We start from the raw sequence: 26570 nt of genomic DNA, 5'->3' as shown, positions 1-26570 counted from the left end.
GTTGCAGCCTTAATTGAAAGCAGCAAGTAAAATAAGAGACAAATTGCTGTAGGCTAGCCGAGATGGCTAATGATGCTCACTTTTTTGGAAGTCATTTCCGATGTTGTACTTTAGTTGATCCTATCAACAGCTCCTCCTAATTACTCCACAGCTCATGCTTTGTCTGTCGGGTTGCTCTGTGCTGTTTGACTAATGGGATTTGTCCCACAGCACTGAGCTGCTGGAGCGCCCTCCTCCATCCACAGTGTAGCACTAAATCAGGTGGCTACGCTTCAAAGACTGAGCCAATCACAACACGATGTCTGAACATCAATCAAATGAATATGTCCAAGAAAATGTAATTGATAAATGGATTCATTTTTACCCTCACTAAAGACCCAGGGAGCTCTCCTCTGAAGGTCACATCATGGGGGTTGGACAGAGATCTAGGCTCCCAGCTGTTCCCCCCGCAGCCTGCAGTCTCCAGCCCGGAGCTACTCACACCCTCATGTACCAATTAATCAGTCCTCCTCCTCCTCCTGCTGCTGTCCTCTCCTCTCCTACCACATGGTCCTTTGTACCCCTTATCTACTTATTACTGCTGAGATGAAACCTTGAGTCAACTGTATGGATCACACTCTTGGATACATATGCAGTATTAGTATGATTAAGTGTTAGATTACTCTAATACCCACAAATGCTAATAAGATAAAGCAATTAAACACGATAAAAGTCAAATAACAACATTTAATACAATTGATGGCCTGTTATTGCTGGTAATAATAAAAAGAAGAAAGTAACCCACTGGTTAGCCATAGTTGTATGTATTGTGTCCTGAAATCAGAGCCCACTGTACCCCGAGGCCCCGCAGCAGAGTGAGACCTTACCTTTATCGCTGTTCTCCTGCTCCATGTTTCAAATAAATAGATGTCTCTGGTGACAATAGAGGCAGTGCGGGCGCGCCTGTCAACCCCCAGCAATGACTGACAGCAGTGTCGGCCAATTGTCCTCTTCATTACAAGAGGCGGGACTTCAGAGCCCCGTGGGACCTTTCTCCTGAATGGAGGAAATATGGCGTGTAGCTCATGGTCCTCAAATAAAGAAAAAGAGAAATGGAATTACAGTTGAAGTTAAAGTCTCATAGGGTCCATTGGACCTGGCTGTTTCTGATGCCCTCCTTCTCTCTACCTTCTTCTGTTTCATGGATTGTGGAGGTCTGGATCGTGGTCCATGCCTACTACTCATTATTCATACATTGTCATATTCATGTAATGTGTTAATGTAACTCTGTAACTCTGTTCTTCTGGTCACATGACATCTATTCATCTGTCCATCCGGGGAGAGGGATCCTCCTCTGTTGCTCTCCTGAAGGTTTCTTCCCTTTTTTCCCTGTCAAAGGTTATTTTTGGGGAGTTTTTCCTGATCCGATGTGAGGTCAAAGGTCAGGGATGTCGTATGTGTACAGATTGTAAAGCCCTCTCAGGCAATTTTGTAATTCGTGATATTGGACTATACAAAATAAACTGAATTGAATTGAATAGAAAAGTGGTAGTAGTAGTGAAAGTAGTGCAGATGAAGATGAATGATGTTCATTTAGTAAATGATGGTCCGTTTAGAGTCAAATAAACCATAAAGCAGAATATGTGTTACTACGGGGCTACCTTTTGATCTACAGCTACCAGAACAGTTTTTTTGGGAGCTTTTCCTGATCCGATGTGAGGTCAAAGGTCAGGGATGTCATATGTGTACAGATTGTAAAGCCCACAATTTATAATTTGTGATATTGGGCTATACAAAATAAACTGAATTGAAACTGAATTGAAGATTGAAAAGAACTTCACTCTGTCTTCACTCACAACACGTTTCCTCGAGGTCAGAGGCCTGTTGGCCTTTTCCCCATCACTCTTAAAGTATAAATACCTCACAGTATTTATTCTTCTTTAGTGTTTCTGTTCACCTTCTTTTCTTCAGCGTTTTATTTATCTAGCTTAAGATGAGCTTTGCCATCTTTCTTTCACAATTGGAACAACAAAACGGAGTCAGAGGTCAAGCACTCACCTTCATTCTGCATCTTAAAAAAACACCTGCAGTGTTGTCATTGTGACCATTTTTGACATTCATGTAACAAACTCAAACAGTCCGACCCATAGTAACTCTGTAGTTGGGATAAAGCACTTTAATAGCAGATGGATATTAGAAAGAAGACATGACAACAGTTAGTGTGTTACTTACGGGAGAAAAGAATCTTTTGACACAAACTCAAAATTTGTTATGTTTTTCTTCAAAATCTCTATACTGTTTGCTATTCATTCAACACTTACACCCTTATGATTTCAAAATAAAATCCCTTCCTGAATGCAATTTAATAAATACCTAACAGAGGCTAATGTAAGCTGACCAGGGCATTTCATTTGATGCAATTTAACCAGAAAATAATCTATCACTCAAACCACATTGATGATAATGTTTTCATACATTTCTAATCTGAGGTCAGGGAACACACCTCAATCCTCATGCATGCCTGAATAGTTATACACCATGGCAGACACATATATGTGGTATATGTCCAGTATACGTTCACATACATCTTACAGTGTTAGTTGGCAAGTTGATGGACGAACGGTCCAGAAATCATCAAGCGAAGCTGACGAGCTTAAATGTGGAGCTTTCACTGTACAGTGCTTTCAAACATCATATAAGGGGTTCAATCTCAATACCAGAATGTATAACACAGATAGACTATTGAGTTTGAAATCAAGCAAGACCCTACTTGTTATGCTGCAGGTCTGTGAAGCTTTGCAAAGTCAGCATGGACCTGTTTTTCTGGTAGCAAATTGATGATTTCTCTCAGCTGATTCTTATGATTAGATTAATGCTTCATGATTAATCCTTTCCAGAAGTCAAAAATAGCTTATAAAAATAATTTCATTTGTTTGTTTGATATGAGGGCATGTGGCTCAGAATCCTACATGTTTGACACCTTTGCACACCCTAAAGCCCTGGCACTACTGTCCTGGGGGTTTTCTGCAGGGCCTCTCCTAAACCCTCCTCCTGTCTGCGAGGCCTCTGTCCAGCCCTGGCTCCGCTATCTGTGCTGATTTATGAAATGCTTGTGTAAGATACAGGACTGCATATCAAAACTACCTGGCCAGTCTTTCTCAACTTCTCCAATAGAGAAGAACATGAACTGAAAACACAAGTGTATGATCAGGTGCTTTTTGATTTTTTAAAGAAAGACATCACAGAAGCTGGAGTTGTTTTTCATCCCCGTCTTTGGCCTTAACATTCGTTAACCGTGTGTACAGTCTGCAGTCCCTTCTCTGTCCGTAAGTAATCTCAGGGTTGTACAAATGGACTGTCTTGACAATGTAATAGTTATTTCATGATGGAGAGACAGCGAGAGAGAAAAAGCAGAGCAGCAAATAGATAATATAAAGAGACAAAGGGAAGAAAAGCAGTAAGGTGAGATAAATCAAGATTCAGCGAGCAGAAGAAGGCGTACATCAAACAGTCAGAACCACAGAAACCTGGGGAAGGCCTGCACAGGACGTAGTTCCTAATTAGTCATTATTTTGCTGGGGTGTATGAAAGCGCCGAGGTAGGCAGGGGAGGATGCAGAAACCTCACGGGAGGTGAGGAGCATCAACACAGGCCATGCAAACGCAGCTCCTCTCCCTCCTCTGAAAGGCCGTCAGTCAGACATTCAGACCACATTGCATACAAAAAGCTTTAGATGCTGTCTCAACATCGTGAAAATGTTCCTGCACGGAGAGCCCCTCCGTGGCATCACAGGCCGATGGCATGGCGTTGTACAGGTGGAGACTAGGGGTATCATGGTGCTGCATATATAGATATTTCCAATGGGGTGGTTTTCTTTTACGCTTCCTCCCACACAGGACAGATGCTTGTTGAAATGCTTTTCCCCCTCCTGTCTAGAAAAGGCGGGCCTTCTTCTTCAGGTCGGTCTTCTTCCAGAGGGCCAGGCGGTCGAACTTCTCCAGGGTCATGCCGAAAACCTGCTGGAAGTCCTCAGGGGATAGGTGTCTCTGAAAAAGTAAAAACACAGCAGGAAAAATACACTTAATGAACGCAATAGATCTATATTTTATATGAAGCAGGTTTTAATTTAAAAAAATTGTCCCCACTGCTCATTATTGATGAAATTTGATGATTAAGATGGAAGTTGTTTATACCACTATGAATTCAGGTTGGATAAAGTTTGAGACGAGAGACTGTCTTCCACCACAAAGCACTGTACTTAACTAAAGTGTTGTTGCATAATCTTAAGAAATGTAGATCAGCAAAATGCTCACATTGGCCACTGTGAATGTATTGACAAGAAACTATTTTCTGTTGTGAAAACTTGATGAATTTAAAGAAAAAAAGCTCCAGGGTTAGAATGTTGGATAGACAGTCGAAAAGCTACCGCAACCCCCAACAAGGGGCCATGTTTCCTGATCCGATGTGAGGTCAAAGGTCAGGGATGTCGTATGTGTACAGATTGTAAAGCCCTCTGAGGGGAGGTTGTAAGTTATGATCTCGGGCTATACAAAATAAACTGAATTGAATTGAGTGTTTAAGGTGTGACCTTCCTGTAGCTCGTGAACCTCCAGAATGCGTCAAGCATTAATTGCGCTTTAGTACGGCCAGAAGATCGTGTTTTTTCGCTTCTACTTCGCCACATAGTGACTGTGGTAGCTTCTTCAGATGTGGTTCTCTGTGCTCCCTTAAAGAGCAGCACTGAACAGCAACAGGCAATCCACTAAATCACAGCAATTGAAATGAATGATTTCAAATCTGCTGCTATATGCTGGAGTAATCAAGAATGAACTCTAGCGTTGTCCTCGGTTTAGTTGAATCTCCACTGGGCTTCACTCTAGTGAATCACATTAATCATTTCTGCCTCCTGTCCAGCCTGACTCATGTTTGTGTTTACTGCCTTCTGTATTGAGGTTGAACACACCACATTCTGTGCCTCAGAAGTTCATCCAAACTAAGCTCCTAGCCAAAACCCAGCTATGAACAAAAACATGATGGTATTGATTTAGACCCAGCACAAAAGCCTACGGCTTTTTATTGTAAAACTTTGACTGCACTGGGCTCAGAACGTGTGCGTCTCTATGATGATAGTGAGAGTAAATTAGAGGCAGCCTTCACCTGGTTTCCATACCAACCAACAGAGGGAGGAATGTGGAGTGCTACCCTGAGGGAAAAACACCCAGCTCCCTTTAATGTTTCACCTGCCATGCTGACAGGATAATAACATGATAGTAAAATGATGGAGAATACAATCTCTATTATTCAACACAAAGTGTTCCATAATAAAGTTATTATTACTAGAATCTTTGGTGGCTAACTTTCTATCCCGTCACCGCTTATTGTTACCTTCTTTTCTTAGACAAATTAAAGGGTACATAAAGCCTAAGGCTACATTCACACTAATACGTTTTCCATACGTGCCTTTCAGCATAATTGTTTTAATAATCTCGGTCCACACGGCAACTTTTGAAATGCATATCACATGGCCATTCACGTGCACTAGGCATGCACGTGACGGTGTAAACGGGAAGCAGATTTTCTACACACTGCAGTTTGTTTAGTTACAGAAAATACTGAGGAGGAAGAACGGCAAAGGTGGAAAGAGGAAGCAGAGATGTCTTTGCTTGGACCGAAAACAAGTTGCTGAGAGTCATGTGATAGGGGCGTGACGAATCAGGGAAGGACGCGTCGTGACTGCTAGGACCCAATCAAGTAGCGAACTCTACGACGACATATCCAAACTTCTCCGTTTCTGCCCGTCCTCACTGGGAAGTAACCCTAATTTCAAATGTATTGGTTCTCGTGAGAGTTTCCAAAATCCTCCGGTTTTCGTGCTCTAAAACTCCGTTGTAGTGTGGACGCTCATTGTAAACGTAGCAAAAGATATGCGTTTTAAAATGGAGACTTAGTAGAGTGGACATGGCCTAAGTAGGCTCCTCGTAAAGCTGCTACTGCACTGCAAACGTTCATGGATGTGGCACTTCATTTCTATCTCTTTTGTTTGGCCACCTGAAACATGCTGAGCGGGTTTGATTTAGCCTTTTGGAGCATCCATATTGGTTATCCTAGCTCTGAATGACATTTTAATATAATCAACATTATACACAAGGAAGTGGAGTGGACAGAAGGGTCAAACAAAGGACTTTCACCCAGGAGACCGCTGTTTGTGTCCTGTGTGAACACTTTGATAATGTATATATGTCATCAGTGACAGTGAAATGGGTGTGAATGACATAATGTAATAAGCGCTTTGAGTGGACTAGAAAGGTGCTAAACAAGTATTAGTCCATTAACCATATGTTTGTAATAAAATAGAACACAGTTTAGTTTGAGTCTTATTGTCAAACATTCTAATGTTTTGGCATTGACATTTCTAAATTCAAATATAGCAAAATATCTTATCTCTGCCATTACGATAAAGTACAGTGCATTACAGATTGCAGTGCATTAATAACTGCTCAATTCACAATGTGTCCTTCTTGGATAAACAAGCTCCCACTCTGGCTGAATGATGGCAACATTGAAGTTGTGCAGAGTGATTAGCAGATGCTATCATAGTAGCAACATGACACATGTAGATGCTATCATAGTAGCAACATGACACATGTAGATGCTATCATAGTAGCAACATGACACATGTAGACGCTATCATAGTAGCAACATGACACATGTAGACGCTGTCATAGTAGCAACATGACACATGTAGATGCTATCATAGTAGCAACATGACACATGTAGATGCTGTCATAGTAGCAACATGACACATGTAGACGCTGTCATAGTAGCAACATGACACATGTAGATGCTATCATAGTAGCAACATGACACATGTAGATGCTATCATAGTAGCAACATGACACATGTAGATGCTATCATAGTAGCAACATGACACATGTAGATGCTACCATAGTAGCAACATGACACATGTAGATGCTACCATAGTAGCAACATGACACATGTAGATGCTATCATAGTAGCAACATGACACATGTAGATGCTATCATAGTAGCAACATGACACATGTAGATGCTGTCATAGTAGCAACATGACACATGCAGATGCTATCATAGTAGCAACATGACACATGTAGATGCTGTCATAGTAGCAACATGACACATGTAGATGCTATCATAGTAGCAACATGACACATGTAGACGCTATCATAGTAGCAACATGACACATGTAGACGCTATCATAGTAGCAACATGACACATGTAGACGCTATCATAGTAGCAACATGACACATGTAGATGCTATCATAGTAGCAACATGACACATGTAGATGCTATCATAGTAGCAACATGACACATGTAGACGCTGTCATAGTAGCAACATGACACATGTAGACGCTGTCATAGTAGCAACATGACACATGTAGACGCTATCATAGTAGCAACATGACACATGTAGACGCTATCATAGTAGCAACATGACACATGTAGACGCTGTCATAGTAGCAACATGACACATGTAGACGCTGTCATAGTAGCAACATGACACATGTAGACGCTGTCATAGTAGCAACATGACACATGTAGACGCTATCATAGTAGCAACATGACACATGTAGACGCTATCATAGTAGCAACATGACACATGTAGACGCTGTCATAGTAGCAACATGACACATGTAGACGCTATCATAGTAGCAACATGACACATGTAGACGCTATCATAGTAGCAACATGACACATGTAGATGCTGTCATAGTAGCAACATGACACATGTAGATGCTATCATAGTAGCAACATGACACATGTAGACGCTATCATAGTAGCAACATGACACATGTAGACGCTATCATAGTAGCAACATGACACATGTAGACGCTATCATAGTAGCAACATGACACATGTAGACGCTATCATAGTAGCAACATGACACATGTAGACGCTATCATAGTAGCAACATGACACATGCAGATGAACTATTGAACTATTCCTTTAAGTTATGTTTCTGCACTGCGTCTTGGCTCTGAGTTTTGATATGAGTTGAGCTACTGAGGTTGAGGAAACCAGTCAAGGATCAGGAATAGTGGTTGGTTAAACAGAGTTTGGAATATTTCTCCCTAAAGGCTCAAAGGGAGTTCTCATATTAGGGTTGCTGACATTTTTTATATTTTAATGGGGGTGAAAAAAACCTTCTGAGAGGAGGGCCTACTGTCAGAGCTGCACCGCAAGACAAACCACAATTTACAGTTTGTAAATTGGGTTTTATTCCTGTGTGTAACTTTATTTGAGACTACTTTAAAGACTAAATACGTCCTGTTTTCAACGGAATAAACTTAATGAACGCTCTGAATCTGTAAATGGGTAGCATAAGAATAACAGCTGCAGGAAATAAGTTATTACGGGACATTAAGCTTTAAGCTTAATTTTTCAGAAAGTAGAACATACTACTGCCAATTATTAAATAATTACAAAAGACAACCCACCTCACTTACCTTTGACCAAACAGTATATATATATATTTCTTAAAAACAATTAAAAAAGCAACAATGCGATCATTTACCCACCTTTACAAAAATCCCACCTGGCTTAGCTGTCTGGCTGCTTTACCCAAATTGCATAATTATGGTTCTTCCTTCCTTAAACCACAATTGAACATGTTCTCATGTTCATCATTTTTAATGACCTGTGGATAGAAGGGGAACGGCAAAGAGCAGGGAGAAGAAGACTAGAGCTCACCTCCAGTCTGGTGCGATCTACTTCTCTGGGAAGCTTCACTTTCACTCTATGCGTCACTGACAGCATTTCATAAGGGTAGATCTGGCAAACACAAAGTAAGCATTGTGGAAGATTTATTAGACAAAACAATGATGAGTTATTATGGGTACAAACAAAGCTGCCAAGAACATTAAAAAATGCGTAACATCTTACCTTGTATTCTGCGATGGAGGAAAAGAGACAAAGAGAGAATTAATCTGATAGAACAACAAGTTTTTTTTTCAATTATGAAGATTACCACAACAGAGCGTGAAAATGATAGACTCAAATCTCTTCAGAAATATTAGGTTTCAAAGGCGTCAAAAGCATTACAAATGATTGCTAAGCACCCCCCAGCCAGCACTATACACACACATGCGTCAGTAATTCTACAGCTGGAACAATGACATCACCTCTCTAGGCTGTCACCTTCACTAACTGATCTGGAGCCAGAGCTGCAGGGCTCTGCAAGCTTGGCCACAGTATAAACAGGGATTGTAAACTGGCCTTAGATCTGCCCTTTGACATTTTATGGTTAAAGATTGTTCGCAACAATATACTTTATGTTGGGGGTTCTAGGCTCTGGAAGTAAAAGACCTGTTCGTAGACAGTGTCAGGTGACTGACATTAGAGCACTTGAGATTTGTGAAGAAGTACATGAAATGGTCCTGGTTGAATCTTTTTTGTACAAAAGACGAGTAACTGTGTTAAAACAGGTTATTTGATTAAAAAAGACAGAGGTAATAAAACTATATTAGATAAGTAACTTTCATATAATTAAATTCAGTTTATTTTGTATAGTCACATGGTACAAATTTGCCTCTGAGGGCTTTACACTCACACAGTAATTAGGATTGTCCTGAATCGCCACCTTAACGTGGTGGAGGAGTTTGAGTGGCTCAGTGATCCTGGGAGCTATGTTGTCCGGGGCGTCAGCCCCTGGTAGGGTCTCCCAAGGCAAACAGGTCTCGGGGGAGAGCCCAGACTAAGAGCGGTTCAACAAACCCTGATGATAAGCAGCCCACGGATTGTAGCCACCTTGCCCGGACAAGGGAAACCGGGGCACCCTCCCGGAGCCAGACCCAGGAGGGGAGCTCGTCGGCGAGCGTCTGGTGGCCGGGCTTTCGCCCATGGGGCCCGGTCGGGCTCAGCCCGAAAGAACAACATGGAGCAGCAGTCACCCTGTGGACCCACCACCCGCAGGGAGAATTATCGGGGTCGGGTGCTATGTAGACCGGGCGGGGGCCAGGCGGGAGACCTGGGCGGGCCAATCGCCGGCAGCATAGACTAGCTCTAGGGACGTGGAACGTCACCTCACTAGCGGGGAAAGAGCCGGAGCTGGTGCAGGAGGTGGAGCGGTACCAGCTAGATATAGTTGGGCTCACCTCCACGCACAGCATGGGCTCTGGAACCAAGCTCCTGGAGAAGGGTTGGACTTTGTCCTTTTCTGGAGTTGCCCAGGGTGAGAGGCGCCGGGCGGGAGTGGGGATACTCACGAGCCCCCGGCTGAGCGCCGCTGTGTTGGAGTTTTCCCCGGAGAACGAGAGGGTCGCCTCCCTGCGCCTACGGGTTGCGGGGAGTAAGGCTCTGACTGTTGTTTGTGCTTATGCACCGAACAGCATTTCAGAGTATCCGGCCTTCTTGGAGTCGGTGGGAGGGGTCCTGGAAAGGGCGCCGCCTGCCGACTCCATAGTTCTCCTGGGAGACTTCAACGCTCACGTGGGCAATGACAGAGAAACCTGGCGGGGCGTGATTGGGAGGAACGGCTTGCCCGATCTGAACCCGAATGGTGTTTTGTTGTTGGACTTCTGTGCTAGCCACAGTTTGTCCATAACGAACACCATGTTCGAACATAAGGTGGCTCATAAGTGTACCTGGTACCAGAACACCTTAGGCCGGAGATCAATGATCGACTTTGTAATCGTATCATCTGATCTGCGGCCGTATGTCTTGGACACTCGGGTGAAGAGAGGAGCAGAGCTGTCAACTGATCACCACCTGGTGGTGAGTTGGATCAGATGGCGGGGGACTCGGCTAGAGAGACCTGGCAAGCCCAAACGTGTAGTGAGGGTGAACTGGGAACGTCTGGCAGAGGATCCTGTCCGGGAGGTCTTCAACTCCCACCTCCGGAAGAACTTCTCACAAATCCCGAGGGAGGCTGGGGACATGGAATCCGAGTGGACCTTGTTCAAAGCCTCTATTGTGGACGCGGCTGCTCGGGGCTGTGGCCGGAAGGTCATCGGTGCCTGTCGTGGCGGCAACCCTAGAACCCGGTGGTGGACACCGGGGGTGAGGGTAGCCGTCAAACTGAAGAAGGAGGCCTTTCGGGCCTGGCTGGCCCAGGGGTCTCCTGAAGCAGCTGACGGGTACCGGCGGGCCAAAAGGGCTGCAGCGACGATGGTCGCGGAGGCTAAAACTCGGGCATGGGAGGAGTTCGGGGAGGCCATGGAGAAGGACTTTCGGTTGGCCTCAAGGAAGTTCTGGCAAACCATCCGACGGCTCAGGAAGGGAAAGCAGGGTCTACCCCAGGCTGTTCTCAGCAGGGGGGGGAACTGCTGACCCGGACTGGGGACATCGTCGGGCGGTGGAAAGAGCACTTTGAGGAACTCCTAAACCCGGCCAACATGTCCCCCGGAGAGGGGGCAGCCCCGGAAGACTTTGGGGTGGATTCACCCATATCCCTGGCAGAGGTCGCTAAGGTAGTCAAAAGCTCCTTGGCGGCAAGGCGCCAGGGGTGGATGAGATCCGCCCTGAGATGCTGAAAGCGCTGGACATTGTTGGGCTGTCTTGGTTGACACGCCTTTTCAGTGTCGCATGGGGGTCGGGAACAGTGCCCATGGACTGGCAGACCGGGGTGGTGGTTCCCATCTTCAAGAAGGGGGACCGGAGAGTGTGCTCGAACTATCGTGGTATCACACTGCTCAGCCTCCCGGGAAAAGCTTATGCCAGGGTGCTGGAGAGGAGGCTCCGACCGCTTGTCGAACCTCAGATTCAGGACGAACAGTGCGGATTCCGTCCCGGTCGTGGAACAGTGGACCAGCTCTTTACCCTCGCAAGATTACTGGAGGGGTCCTGGGAGTTTGCCCAACCAGTTTACATGTGCTTTGTAGACCTGGAGAAGGCTTTCGACCGGGTCCCTCGGGGGTTTTTGTGGGGGGTGCTGCGGGAGTATGGGGTGCCGGACCCGTTGGCACGGGCCATCCGGTCTCTGTATGCCTGCAGTAGGAGCTGTGTTCGTCTCCTCGGTAGTAAGTCAGACACGTTCCCGGTGGGTGTTGGCCTCCGCCAGGGCTGCCCTTTATCACCGGTCCTGTTCGTGACCTTCATGGACAGGATATCTAGGCGCAGCCAGGGGGCGGAGAGGATCCGGTTCGGGAGTCTCGGGATCGCCTCTCTGCTGTTTGCGGATGATGTGGTCCTGTTTGCCTCCTCGGACCGTGACCTCCAGCATTCACTGGGGCGTTTTGCAGCCGAGTGCGAAGCGGCAGGGATGAGAGTTAGCACCTCCAAATCTGAGGCCATGGTGCTCTGCCGGAAACCGGCGGATTGCTCCCTCCAGGTGGGGGCAAACTGCCTACCCCAAGCGAAGGAGTTCAAGTATCTCGGGGTCTTGTTCACGAGTGAGGGTAAGGTGGAGCGGGAGATCGATAGGCGGATCGGTGCGGCTGCAGCAGTAAAACAGGCGCTGTACCGGTCCGTCTTAGTGAAGAGGGAGCTGAGCCGGAAGGCAAAGCTCTCCATTTACTGGTCGGTCTACGTTCCAACCCTCACCTATGGTCACGAACTCTGGGTCGTGACCGAAAGAACGAGATCTCGGATACAAGCGGCCGAAATGAGCTTCCTCCGTAGGGTGGCCGGGCTCAGCCTTAGAGATAGGGTAAGGAGCTCGGACATCAAGTGGGAGCTTGGAGTCGAGTCGCTGCTCCTTCGTGTCGAAAGGAGTCAGCTGAGGTGGTTCGGGCATCTAGTTAGGATGCCTCCTGGACGCCTCCCATTAGAGGTTTTCCGGGCACGTCCAACTGGTAGGAGGCCCCGGGGAAGACCGAGGACACGCTGGAGGGATTATATCTCCCGGCTGGCCTTGGAACGCCTCGGGATCCCCCAGAATGAGCTGGAAAGTGTTGCGGGTGAGAGGGAAGCCTGGGTCGGCCTGCTGAACCTGCTGCCACCGCGACCCGACCCCGGATAAGCGGGTGATAATGGATGGATGGATGAATGGATGAATTAGGTACGGCTGCAACACAATATCTAACTAACAGAGGAAAATCCAAAGATATTCAATTTACTTTAAAAGATAAACCAAAGCAACATATTTTGACAAATGGGAATATGAAACTTTTTCAACATTTATGCTTTTATAATTAATTTATTATCAAAATTGCAGATGCTGAATAATTGTTTCATTGCACGGTTTGCTCATTGTATGGGATAGAAAGTAAAAGTTAACATAAACCTAGATTAAATCATCATATTTAATATGAGGTAGTAATCGTATGAAGTCATTGAATGTTTGAAGTCAGCGACTGAAGTCATAGACGGGGATGCTTTGCCAGGCCTGGACTACAGCCAGCATAAATGAGGTCCTGTGAGTATCACTGGGTTTGAGAGGCTAGAGGGATGTGGTAAATTACTGTAGATTATAATCTGTCATTAGTTGGAAACCCAATACAACTATAGAATACAGTAATAATTGCATTCCTAATAATGTTAGCAATATTTTACTGTTACACCTATCCATCCAATATCCATTTTTAGGGGAACAATACAGTTATTTAGTTCAAAGGAACGTTTTTCATTGTGTGTTTTACAATAGCAACAATAGTTTTTTTTTCAAAGTGACTAAAGACCAAACAACTTATCAATGCTGATATTGAATGCTAAAAAAGAATAATGATATAGTCCAAGCTTGAATTCCTTAAATATAAATATTAAATATATGCCGTTTTCTAAGCAGACCGGGTAGCGTGCTATATGATAAAACATTCATTACAACCATAGGAGACTCGAGACTTGACTTGGACTTGTGACTAAAGACTCAATATTTGACTTGACCTCTAGCTCAAAGACTCGAGACTAGGACTCTAGCTCAAAGACTCGAGACTAGGACTCTAGCTCAAAGACTCAAGACTTGGACTCTAGCTCAAAGACTCGAGACTAGGACTAGCTCAAAGACTCGAGACTAGGACTCTAGCTCAAAGACTCAAGACTTGGACTCTAGCTCAAAGACTCAAGACAAGGACTCTAGCTCAAAGACTCGAGACTAGGACTCTAGCTCAAAGACTCAAGACTTGGACTCTAGCTCAAAGACTCAAGACTTGGACAAAGACTCAAGACTTGGACTCTAGCTCAAAGACTCAAGATTTGGACTCTAGCTCAAAGACTCAAGACTTGACCTCTAGCTCAAAGACTCAAGACTAGGACTCTAGCTCAAAGACTCAAGACTTGGACTCTAGCTCAAAGACTCAAGACTTGACCTCTAGCTCAAAGACTCCAGACTAGGACTCTAGCTCAAAGACTCAAGACTAGGACTCTAGCTCAAAGACTCAAGACTTGGACTCTAGCTCAAAGACTCAAGACTTGGACAAAGACTCAAGACTTGGACTCTAGCTCAAAGACTCAAGATTTGGACTCTAGCTCAAAGACTCAAGACTTGACCTCTAGCTCAAAGACTCGAGACTAGGACTCTAGCTCAAAGACTCAAGACTTGGACAAAGACTCAAGACTTGGACAAAGACTCAAGACTTGGACTCTAGCTCAAAGACTCAAGACTTGGACTCTAGCTCAAAGACTCAAGACTTGACCTCTAGCTCAAAGACTGCAGACTACGACTCTAGCTCAAAGACTCAAGACTAGGACTCTAGCTCAAAGACTCAAGACAAGGACTCTAGCTCAAAGACTCAAGACAAGGACTCTAGCTCAAAGACTCAAGACTTGACCTCTAGCTCAAAGACTCCAGACTAGGACTCTAGCTCAAAGACTCAAGACTTGGACTCTAGCTCAAAGACTCAAGACAAGGACTCTAGCTCAAAGACTCAAGACTTGGACTCTAGCTCAAAGACTCAAGACAAGGAGTCTAGCTCAAAGACTCAAGACTTGGACTCTAGCTCAAAGACTCAAGACTTGACCTCTAGCTCAGACTCGAGACTAGGACTCTAGCTCAAAGACTCAAGACTTGGACTCTAGCTCAAAGACTCAAGACTTGGACTCCAGCTCAAAGACTCAAGACTTGGACTCTAGCTCAAAGACTCAAGACTAGGACTCTAGCTCAAAGACTCGAGACTTGGACTCTAGCTCAAAGACTCGAGACTAGGACTCTAACTCAAAGACTCAAGACTTGACCTCTAGCTCAAAGACTCGAGACTTGGACTCTAGCTCAAAGACGCAAGACTAGGACTCTAGCTCAAAGACTTAAGACTTGGACTCTAGCTCAAAGATTCAAGACTTGACCTCTAGCTCAGACTCGAGACTAGGACTCTAGCTCAAAGACTCAAGACTTGGACTCTAGCTCAAAGACTCAAGACTTGGACTCTAGCTCAAAGACTCAAGACTTGGACTCTAGCTCAAAGACTCAAGACTAGGACTCTAGCTCAAAGACTCAAGACTTGGACTCTAGCTCAAAGACTCAAGACTTGGACTCTAGCTCAAAGACTCGAGACTAGGACTATAGCTCAAAGACTCAAGATGTGGACTCTAACTCAGAGAATCAAGACTAGGACTCTAGCTCAAAGACTCAAGATGTGGACTCTAACTCAGAGAATCAAGACTTGGACTATAGCTCAAAGACTCAAGACTTGACTTGGACTATAGCTCAAAGACTCAAGACTTGACTTGGACTCTAGCTCAAAGAATCAAGACTTGGACTATAGCTCAAAGACTCAAGACTTGACTTGGACTCTAGCTCAAAGAATCAAGACTTGGACTATAGCTCAAAGAATCAAGACTTGACTTGGACTCTAGCTCAAAGAATCAAGACTTGACTTGAAGTCTAGCTCAAAGACTCAAGACTTAGACTCTACCTCAAAGACTCAAGACTTGGACTCTAGCTCAAAGAATCAAGACTTGACTTGAAGTCTAGCTCAAAGAATCAAGACTTGACTTGAAGTCTAGCTCAAAGAATCAAGACTTGGACTATAGCTCAAAGACTCAAGATTTGACTTTGACTCTAGCTCAAAGAATCAAGACTTGGACTTTAGCTCAAAGAATCAAGACTTGACTTGAAGTCTAGCTCAAAGAATCAAGACTTAGACTCTAGCTCAAAGACTCAAGACTTGGACTTTAGCTCAAAAAAAACAAGACTTGACTTGAAGTCTAGCTCAAAGAATCAAGACTTGGACAATAGCTCAAAGACTCAAGACTTGACTTGAAGTCTAGCTCAAAGAATCAAGACTTGGACTATAGCTCAAAGACTCAAGACTTGACTTGGACTCTAGCTCAAAGACTCAAGACTTGACTTGGACTCTAGCTCAAAGAATCAAGACTTGGACTATAGCTCAAAGACTCAAGACTTGACTTGGACTCTAGCTCAAAGACTCAAGACTTGACTTGGACTCTAGCTCAAAGAATCAAGACTTGGACAATAGCTAAAAGACTCAAGACTTGACTTGAAGTCTAGCTCAAAGAATCAAGACTTGGACTATAGCTCAAAGACTCAAGACTTGACTTGGACTCTAGCTCAAAGAATCAAGACTTGACTTGAAGTCTAGCTCAAAAACTCAAGACTTGGACTCTAGCTCAAAGACTCAAGACTTGACTTGAAGTCTAGCTCAAAGACTCAAGATTTAGACTCTAGCTCAAAGACTCAAGACTTGGACTCTAGCTCAAAGAATCAAGACTTGGACTCCAGCTCAAAGACTCAAGACTTGGACTCTAGCTCAAAGACTCAAGACTAGGACTCTAGCTCAATGCCTCAAGACTTGGACTCTAGCTCAAAGACTCGAGACTAGGACTCTAGCTCAAAGACTCAAGACTTGACCTCTAGCTCAAAGACTTGAGACTTGGACTCTAGCTCAAAGACGCAAGACTAGGACTCTAGCTCAAAGACTCGAGACTTGGACTCTAGCTCAAAGACGCAAGACTAGGACTCTAGCTCAAAGACTTAAGACTTGGACTCTAGCTCAAAGATTCAAGACTTGACCTCTAGCTCAGACTCGAGACTAGGACTCTAGCTCAAAGACTCAAGACTTGGACTCTAGCTCAAAGACTCAAGACTTGGACTCTAGCTCAAAGACTCAAGACTTGGACTCTAGCTCAAAGACTCAAGACTTGGACTCTAGCTCAAAGACTCGAGACTAGGACTCTAGCTCAAAGACTCAAGACGTGGACTCTAGCTCAGAGAATCAAGACTTGGACTATAGCTCAAAGACTCAAGACTTGACTTGGACTCTAGCTCAAAGAATCAAGACTTGGACTCTAGCTCAAAGACTCGAGACTAGGACTCTAGCTCAAAGACTCAAGACGTGGACTCTAACTCAGAGAATCAAGACTAGGACTCTAGCTCAAAGACTCAAGATGTGGACTCTAACTCAGAGAATCAAGACTTGGACTATAGCTCAAAGACTCAAGACTTGACTTGGACTATAGCTCAAAGACTCAAGACTTGACTTGGACTCTAGCTCAAAGAATCAAGACTTGGACTATAGCTCAAAGACTCAAGACTTGACTTGGACTCTAGCTCAAAGAATCAAGACTTGGACTATAGCTCAAAGAATCAAGACTTGACTTGGACTCTAGCTCAAAGAATCAAGACTTGACTTGAAGTCTAGCTCAAAGACTCAAGACTTAGACTCTACCTCAAAGACTCAAGACTTGGACTCTAGCTCAAAGAATCAAGACTTGACTTGAAGTCTAGCTCAAAGAATCAAGACTTGACTTGAAGTCTAGCTCAAAGAATCAAGACTTGGACTATAGCTCAAAGACTCAAGATTTGACTTTGACTCTAGCTCAAAGAATCAAGACTTGGACTTTAGCTCAAAGAATCAAGACTTGACTTGAAGTCTAGCTCAAAGAATCAAGACTTAGACTCTAGCTCAAAGACTCAAGACTTGGACTTTAGCTCAAAAAAAACAAGACTTGACTTGAAGTCTAGCTCAAAGAATCAAGACTTGGACAATAGCTCAAAGACTCAAGACTTGACTTGAAGTCTAGCTCAAAGAATCAAGACTTGGACTCTAGCTCAAAGACTCAAGACTTGACTTGGACTCTAGCTCAAAGAATCAAGACTTGGACTATAGCTCAAAGACTCAAGACTTGACTTGGACTCTAGCTCAAAGACTCAAGACTTGACTTGGACTCTAGCTCAAAGAATCAAGACTTGGACAATAGCTAAAAGACTCAAGACTTGACTTGAAGTCTAGCTCAAAGAATCAAGACTTGGACTATAGCTCAAAGACTCAAGACTTGACTTGGACTCTAGCTCAAAGAATCAAGACTTGACTTGAAGTCTAGCTCAAAAACTCAAGACTTGGACTCTAGCTCAAAGACTCAAGACTTGACTTGAAGTCTAGCTCAAAGACTCAAGACTTAGACTCTAGCTCAAAGACTCAAGACTTGGACTCTAGCTCAAAGAATCAAGACTTGGACTCCAGCTCAAAGACTCAAGACTTGGACTCTAGCTCAAAGACTCAAGACTAGGACTCTAGCTCAATGCCTCAAGACTTGGACTCTAGCTCAAAGACTCGAGACTAGGACTCTAGCTCAAAGACTCAAGACTTGACCTCTAGCTCAAAGACTTGAGACTTGGACTCTAGCTCAAAGACGCAAGACTAGGACTCTAGCTCAAAGACTCGAGACTTGGACTCTAGCTCAAAGACGCAAGACTAGGACTCTAGCTCAAAGACGCAAGACTTGGACTCTAGCTCAAAGATTCAAGACTTGACCTCTAGCTCAGACTCGAGACTAGGACTCTAGCTCAAAGACTCAAGACTTGGACTCTAGCTCAAAGACTCAAGACTTGGACTCTAGCTCAAAGACTCAAGACTTGGACTCTAGCTCAAAGACTCAAGACTTGGACTCTAGCTCAAAGACTCGAGACTAGGACTCTAGCTCAAAGACTCAAGACGTGGACTCTAGCTCAGAGAATCAAGACTTGGACTATAGCTCAAAGACTCAAGACTTGACTTGGACTCTAGCTCAAAGAATCAAGACTTGGACTCTAGCTCAAAGACTCGAGACTAGGACTCTAGCTCAAAGACTCAAGACGTGGACTCTAGCTCAGAGAATCAAGACTTGGACTATAGCTCAAAGACTCAAGACTTGACTTGGACTCTAGCTCAAAGAATCAAGACTTGGACTATAGCTCAAAGACTCAAGACTTGACTTGGACTCTAGCTCAAAGAATCAAGACTTGGACTATAGCTCAAAGACTCAAGACTTGACTTGGACTCAAGCTCAAAGAATCAAGACTTGGACTATAGCTCAAAGACTCAAGACTTGACTTGGACTCAAGCTCAAATAATCAAGACTTGACTTGAAGTCTAGCTCAAAGACTCAAGACTTAGACTCTAGCTCAAAGAATCAAGACTTGACTTGAAGTCTAGCTCAAAGAATCAAGACTTGGACTCTAGCTCAAAGAATCAAGACTTGACTTGAAGTCTAGCTCAAAGAATCAAGACTTGGACTATAGCTCAAAGACTCAAGACTTGACTTGGACTCTAGCTCAAAGAATCAAGACTTGGACTTTAGCTCAAAGAATCAAGACTTTACTTGAAGTCTAGCTCAAAGAATCAAGACTTGGACTATAGCTCAAAGACTCAAGACTTGGACTCTAGCTCAAAGAATCAAGACTTGGACAATAGCTCAAAGACTCAAGACTTGACTTGAAGTCTAGCTCAAAGAATCAAGACTTGGACTATAGCTCAAAGACTCAAGACTTGACTTGGACTCTAGCTCAAAGAATCAAGACTTGACTTGAAGTCTAGCTCAAAGACTCAAGACTTAGACTCTAGCTCAAAGAATCAAGACTTGGACTATAGCTCAAAGACTCAAGACTTGACTTGGACTCTAGCTCAAAGAATCAAGACTTGGACTTTAGCTCAAAGAATCAAGACTTGACTTGAAGTCTAGCTCAAAGACTCAAGACTTAGACTCTAGCTCAAAGACTCAAGACTTGACTTGAAGTCTAGCTCAAAGACTCAAGACTTAGACTCTAGCTCAAAGACTCAAGACTTGGACTCTAGCTCAAAGAATCAAGACTTGACTTGAAGTCTAGCTCAAAGACTCAAAACTTAGACTCTAGCTCAAAGACTCAAGACTTGGACTCTAGCTCAAAGAAGCAAGACTTGACTTGAAGTCTAGCTCAAAGAATCAAGACTTGACTTGAAGTCTAGCTCAAAGACTCAAGACTTGGACTCTAGCTCAAAGAATCAAGACTTGACTTGAAGTCTAGCTCAAAGACTCAAGACTTGACTTGGACTCTAGCTCAAAGAATCAAGACTTGGACTTTAGCTCAAAGAATCAAGACTTGACTTGAAGTCTAGCTCAAAGAATCAAGACTTGACTTGGACTCTAGCTCAAAGAATCAAGACTTGGACTCCAGCTCAAAGACTCAAGACTTGACTTGAAGTCTAGCTCAAAGACTCAAGACTTGACTTGGACTCTAGCTCAAAGAATCAAGACTTGAAGTCTAGCTCAAAGAATCAAGACTTGACTTGAAGTCTAGCTCAAAGACTCAAGACTTGACTTGAAGTCTAGCTCAAAGAATCAAGACTTGAAGTCTAGCTCAAAGAATCAAGACTTGACTTGAAGTCTAGCTCAAAGACTCAAGACTTGACTTGAAGTCTAGCTCAAAGACTCAAGACTTGACTTGGACTCCAGCTCAAAGACTCAAGACTTGGACTCTAGCTCAAAGACTCAAGACTAGGACTCTAGCTCAATGACTCAAGACTTGGACTCTAGCTCAAAGACTCGAGACTAGGACTCTAGCTCAAAGACTCAAGACTTGACCTCTAGCTCAAAGACTCGAGACTTGGACTCTAGCTCAAAGACGCAAGACTAGGACTCTAGCTCAAAGACTCGAGACTTGGACTCTAGCTCAAAGACGCAAGACTAGGACTCTAGCTCAAAGACGCAAGACTTGGACTCTAGCTCAAAGATTCAAGACTTGACCTCTAGCTCAGACTCGAGACTAGGACTCTAGCTCAAAGACTCAAGACTTGACTTGAAGTCTAGCTCAAAGACTCAAGACTTGGACTCTAGTTTAAAGAATCAAGACTTGACTTGAAGTCTAGCTCAAAGACTCAAAACTTAGACTCTAGCTCAAAGACTCAAGACTTGGACTCTAGCTCAAAGAATCAAGACTTGACTTGAAGTCTAGCTCAAAGAATCAAGACTTGACTTGAAGTCTAGCTCAAAGAATCAAGACTTGGACAATAGCTCAAAGACTCAAGACTTGACTTGAAGTCTAGCTCAAAGAATCAAGACTTGGACTATAGCTCAAAGACTCAAGACTTGACTTGGACTCTAGCTCAAAGAATCAAGACTTGGACTTTAGCTCAAAGAATCAAGACTTGACTTGAAGTCTAGCTCAAAGACTCAAGACTTAGACTCTAGCTCAAAGAATCAAGACTTGACTTGAAGTCTAGCTCAAAGACTCAAGACTTAGACTCTAGCTCAAAGACTCAAGACTTGGACTCTAGCTCAAAGAATCAAGACTTGACTTGAAGTCTAGCTCAAAGAATCAAGACTTGACTTGAAGTCTAGCTCAAAGACTCAAGACTTGGACTCTAGCTCAAAGAATCAAGACTTGACTTGAAGTCTAGCTCAAAGACTCAAGACTTGACTTGGACTCTAGCTCAAAGAATCAAGACTTGGACTTTAGCTCAAAGAATCAAGACTTGACTTGAAGTCTAGCTCAAAGAATCAAGACTTGACTTGAAGTCTAGCTCAAAGACTCAAGACTTGACTTGGACTCTAGCTCAAAGAATCAAGACTTGGACTTTAGCTCAAAGAATCAAGACTTGACTTGAAGTCTAGCTCAAAGAATCAAGACTTGGACTCCAGCTCAAAGACTCAAGACTTGACTTGAAGTCTAGCTCAAAGACTCAAGACTTGACTTGGACTCTAGCTCAAAGAATCAAGACTTGAAGTCTAGCTCAAAGAATCAAGACTTGACTTGAAGTCTAGCTCAAAGACTCAAGACTTGACTTGAAGTCTAGCTCAAAGAATCAAGACTTGAAGTCTAGCTCAAAGAATCAAGACTTGACTTGAAGTCTAGCTCAAAGACTCAAGACTTGACTTGAAGTCTAGCTCAAAGACTCAAGACTTGACTTGGACTCTAGCTCAAAGAATCAAGACTTGGACTTTAGCTCAAAGAATCAAGACTTGACTTGAAGTCTAGCTCAAATACTCAAGACTTAGACTCTAGCTCAAAGACTCAAGACTTGGACTCTAGCTCAAAGACTTAAGACTTGGACTCTAGCTCAAAGAATCAAGACTTGACTTGAAGTCTAGCTCAAAGAATCAAGACTTGACTTGAAGTCTAGCTCAAAGAATCAAGACTTGACTTGGACTCTAGCTCAAAGAATCAAGACTTGACTTGGATCTGTGAGCATCTTTGCTTCTTGCTGATATCAGACTTCAGTCTGCTCTTCAGCAGTGAAGCACTTGCTCAGCTGGTGATTAAGGTTAGTTGATTGACATTCCAATGTATAGAATGATTGAATTGTTCAAGAAGGGCAACAAGTCTAGTTTTTACAAGATTTCCCCACAATCAGACCTTAAACCTCAAACTGTTTAATTTCAAATCCAAAGTGCTGTACAGGATAAGAAGGGTTACCGTCTTTGGTATCTGCAGAGTGTATTGTATGTATTGTTTGTATTTTAGGAATTAAGCTGATGCACCTATCAACACTAATAACAGCTTTAACATAAAGAGAAACAGAACAGGAAATAAACATTGTCAATTTATTTTCACTCTCACCTCTCATGCCTCCCCAGCTCTGGGAGTCTGGGTCCACTTCATCATCCACCATCTCAGCAGCCTATAGGAACACAAACACATGTAAACACAGACCAGTTAGACCACCATGCATATGTTCTTGCTTTCTCCATGTTTCCAAGATTATTGCTGGTCTTCATCAAAGCCAGGATTCACCTGAAAGCCTTTTGTTTACTGCCTTTGCCCTTGATGTGCTCCCATTCTTTCAGGAAGACCAATAGGAAGTGAGTGTGACACATTCTTCTCATATACACCTACATCACTTAATTCGGAGTGACTAAAAAGTGTCTAAATAGAGAGGGAAGAACCAATGTTAGAGTGTTTGTTTGTTTGTCCACCAATAGAGCTAATCAACAAACCATCCATTGGATCTTCGGTTTTCTATCCCCCCAAGAGGGGTATGGCCTAATCATTTTGTGAAGTACCCATATGTGCTGGTCTGTTCTATGCTTGTATAGACGTTATTAGCTAGAAAGGTAATGTGGTTCAAAGTGTGATGCTTTTATTATGCTGCATTGTGGCTGCACTAGCCAATGATTAGTTACTATACTGTTTTATGCAAAGACAGTTTAAAATGGAGTGATACATTCTGCACAATCAGACCTGCAGAATCGCCCCCCTCCTGGCAGTTCTGCCATGGCTTCTCTTTGCAAAATACCTGCAAAACCTATGGGATTCCCATCAGTCTATGTGTTTGGTGCTAATTAGCAATGGTGAAATTGCTAACATGCTGAACTAAGATTGTGACCATGGTAAACCTGTGAAGCATAAGCATACATTGGCCTTGTGAGCATGTTAGCATGTTAGCATGTTGACCGTAGCCTTTCACTCAGTACAGCGCCAAAGTTTGACTGTAGACAAGTCATGTCATTTATAATAATTAAGTAAATAAATTAAGTAATTACATATGTAAGCAATGTGCTTGCACAACAAGTATGATGTTATATTAGTCTACATTTAATAGAATAATAACAATATTCCAACACACTAAATCTAAACTAAATCCACACAGCAACAGTTTAATATACATTTTCTGTCGTGGCTCCTGATCTTTCATTTTCATCTCTGTTCTGTTTTGTCTGCCTGTCCTTTATCCATCCACAGGCACAGAGTGAGAACAGCAATATTACCCCCTCATAATAAACCAGAACCCTGTCTGTGCTGGGTGATTGGTACTGACTGACCCTGTGTAATCTGATACTAAAACTGTGCGAGGAAAGCTTGTTAACGTTTGTTTTTAAGATGGAGAAACATGTGTAAATGGACTTAAATGCTGAGTTGATTAGTAAGGGCTGTGCAAGGTAGGAACGTGTGGTGTAAATATATACTGTAAAGATGGAGGCCAGATTGACTAGTGTAACTCAGAGCCTGGATAAGAAACAGCATCACCTAGTGGTTTCAAAGACAGCAACGTCTCCAAACACCTCGGTCAATGACAACTCTTTTTCTGTTGAAGCAGCCAAAGGTTTAAAGGTCCTCTAATCTGTGGGTGTGCTTGGTGTGGAGACAGGCACACCACACGTCACCTTTTGGCTTTTGGCCGTCATTGGGTTCAGGGTTTTACCTCTTCAGAACTTTTCCTTCTCCATGCACCTTGGAGGTAGTGAAGCTGTGGCAGAAATCCCTACTCTGACAGCCAACACAAATCAAGCACAACCCCTGCTGTGGCTCGAGCCAAGTCTTTATTATGCCGCACTAGAATAAGACGGGAAGACGGGAATACTGGCTATAACTTAATAGGGTTAGGGTATTGCGTTACTTTGGCTTGATGAAAATATGCATATCCTTATGCGAGTTAACAGTTTATATTACTGTTTATATAAGGTAAAAGATGTGTTAAGGAACAACTGGGATTTATTACAGTTTGGGTTCTCTAATCCTAGCTCTGGTCAAAGTACTTCCTGAGATCTCAAGATGCAGACAGATTGTAAGCAAACAAAATTAGAAGTACGTGCTCATTACCTACGAGCATACATTGTGTTCTAGTGCAGGGATTTGGCAGCTCACCTTATAGATGCCATTCCTTCCATAGCCGGGTAAGGATGCAGACTTATTGTAGAGGAAATCTGCCAAGATAAATTATTATTATTTTGTTTAGCTTCCCGTCAATATCAATTTTGTTTGATTCATGCCACTCACACCAGGCTGAACTGGAGATTAGCTACTCACTAGACTGGGAGGTGTCAGTAGGCAGACTGCAGGTCGATTTGCGGGGCTCCAGGTCTTCTGGACCCATCTGTCCATCAATCTCACTCTTCAAGATCATCCAACTGGTCCTCTACATAGAGAGAGAGAGAGAGAGAGAGAGAGAGAGAGAGGGGGGGGGGGGTGGAAAGAAGTGGTGGATGATGGCAAAGTATGAGTTAGTGAATTAGTAACTAGATGACCAGCATTTTTACAGTTTAAGAAAATGACTCGGAGTAACACATACACACACAGACCCACCTTGCCATCCTCCCCATCCTGCCATGATGTTCTAGAAGCTGTAAAACAGTCAGATGTTAATGTGCCGGACCATCTGCCTCTCAGCTCCTCTGTACTGAACTATTAACTCTACAGCAAATCACCCCATGACCATGACATAATGACATCACATCATCGACAGGGAGTTGATAGGATGCAGCCAACATTTCTGTCAACATTATACAGAGGTCTGCACTGACATTGTGGGAGTCTGACCCATTAGTCAGTCCTGTTTACAATGAAAGTTAGTAAAGATATCCATGGTCTCGTACCACTGGCCTTGGTCAAAACTTGACCAAATATTTTGATCCATGACACCAAAATGGCTGGATTTCAATGACATTTGGATAATCTTTATTACCAAAGATTACATCTATTTTTGTTGACCTTCTTTCCCTTTTCTAGTGCCACCGTCAGCCCAAGCTTTCCACTTGTACTCAAGATGTATTTAAATTGAATTAGTAAATTGTGGAAACAATGTAAACTCTGAGTGAGCATTACATCAACACAGTGGCAAAAAATACAAATATATAAGATGGAAGGGCATCTTAGAAGGCACTTCATCACGTTTTTTCTACTGGAGGGTACTTTATGATGCTATCTTCACTGGAAGGGTATCCTAGAGGGAACTCCATCACTTATTATTTACTGTAAGGGCATCCTAGAGGGAACTCCATCACTTATTATTTACTGTAAGGGCATCCTAGAGGGAACTCCATCACTTATTATTTACTGTAAGGGCATCCTAGAGGGAACTCCATCACTTATTATTTACTGTAAGGGCATCCTAGAGGGAACTTTATGGACCTGTAAATAGTCTGGACTTGTGTAGCGCTGTTCTAGTCTCCTGACCACTCAAAGCACTGTAACACTAACACTACTTGTCATCATTCACCCATTTGCACACTGATGACAGTGGCTAAGGTGCCACCTGCCCATCATTCATGCACCGAAGAACAGCTACAAGAGTTTGGGGTTAAGTGTCTTGCCCAAGGACACATTGACATCGGCTACTGGAGCCGGGGATCGAACCGCCGATCCTCTGATTGAAGGACCACCCTGATCTTCACTGAGCCACAGTCGACATTTATCCTGTTTTATCATGTTTTCTTCACTGGAAGAGGGCATTTTTCTATGTAAGGACACATTTTCTTTACTTTATCAAATTGCAGCTACCAAAGAGCACTTTTGCTGTGGTTTATTCAAACGTGGGGACACCAAGGGAGATGGTGTTAGCGTTTTGACTGTAGCTTTGAGTCCATTACAACTTGTAACCTAGCAGGAATAAGTCCTAAAACCCATGAATGGGTTTTGAAACTTAATTGTTTCAGAAAAGGCGGTTGCAAACAAGTGGCCAAAGTAAACTACTAAACATCATTATGCTGTACACTAGTCTGTCTTTAGCTTAGTGGGAGTATCATGAAGTCACGCAACCGTGGAGTAGTTCATTT

The 26570-nt window shown here is 43.4% G+C and overlaps 1 protein-coding gene across 2 annotated transcripts in view; it reads right to left on the bottom strand.

The window, feature by feature from the left end:
* Positions 1-2130: 2130 nt before the first annotated feature.
* The window catches only part of ablim2 (actin binding LIM protein family, member 2), a 111237-nt gene continuing 86797 nt past the window's right edge, over positions 2131-26570 (bottom strand). For both annotated transcript variants that reach the window (XM_034557394.1, XM_034557396.1), the window contains 7 exons: positions 25102-25139; positions 24826-24934; positions 24664-24722; positions 22639-22699; positions 8898-8905; positions 8706-8786; positions 2131-4025 (listed from right to left, as the gene is read on the bottom strand). In XM_034557394.1, the coding sequence (XP_034413285.1) occupies positions 3912-4025; positions 8706-8786; positions 8898-8905; positions 22639-22699; positions 24664-24722; positions 24826-24934; positions 25102-25139 (470 nt within the window). In that variant the 3' untranslated portion in view covers positions 2131-3911. The remainder of the gene's footprint in view (positions 4026-8705; positions 8787-8897; positions 8906-22638; positions 22700-24663; positions 24723-24825; positions 24935-25101; positions 25140-26570) is intronic.

This window comes from Cyclopterus lumpus, chromosome 18 (assembly GCF_009769545.1).
Source record: "Cyclopterus lumpus isolate fCycLum1 chromosome 18, fCycLum1.pri, whole genome shotgun sequence".
In the NCBI taxonomy this organism is placed as follows: domain Eukaryota; kingdom Metazoa; phylum Chordata; class Actinopteri; order Perciformes; family Cyclopteridae; genus Cyclopterus; species Cyclopterus lumpus.
Note: the sequence above shows the minus strand (reverse complement) of the source record. Positions and strands in the feature narration are given on the sequence as shown.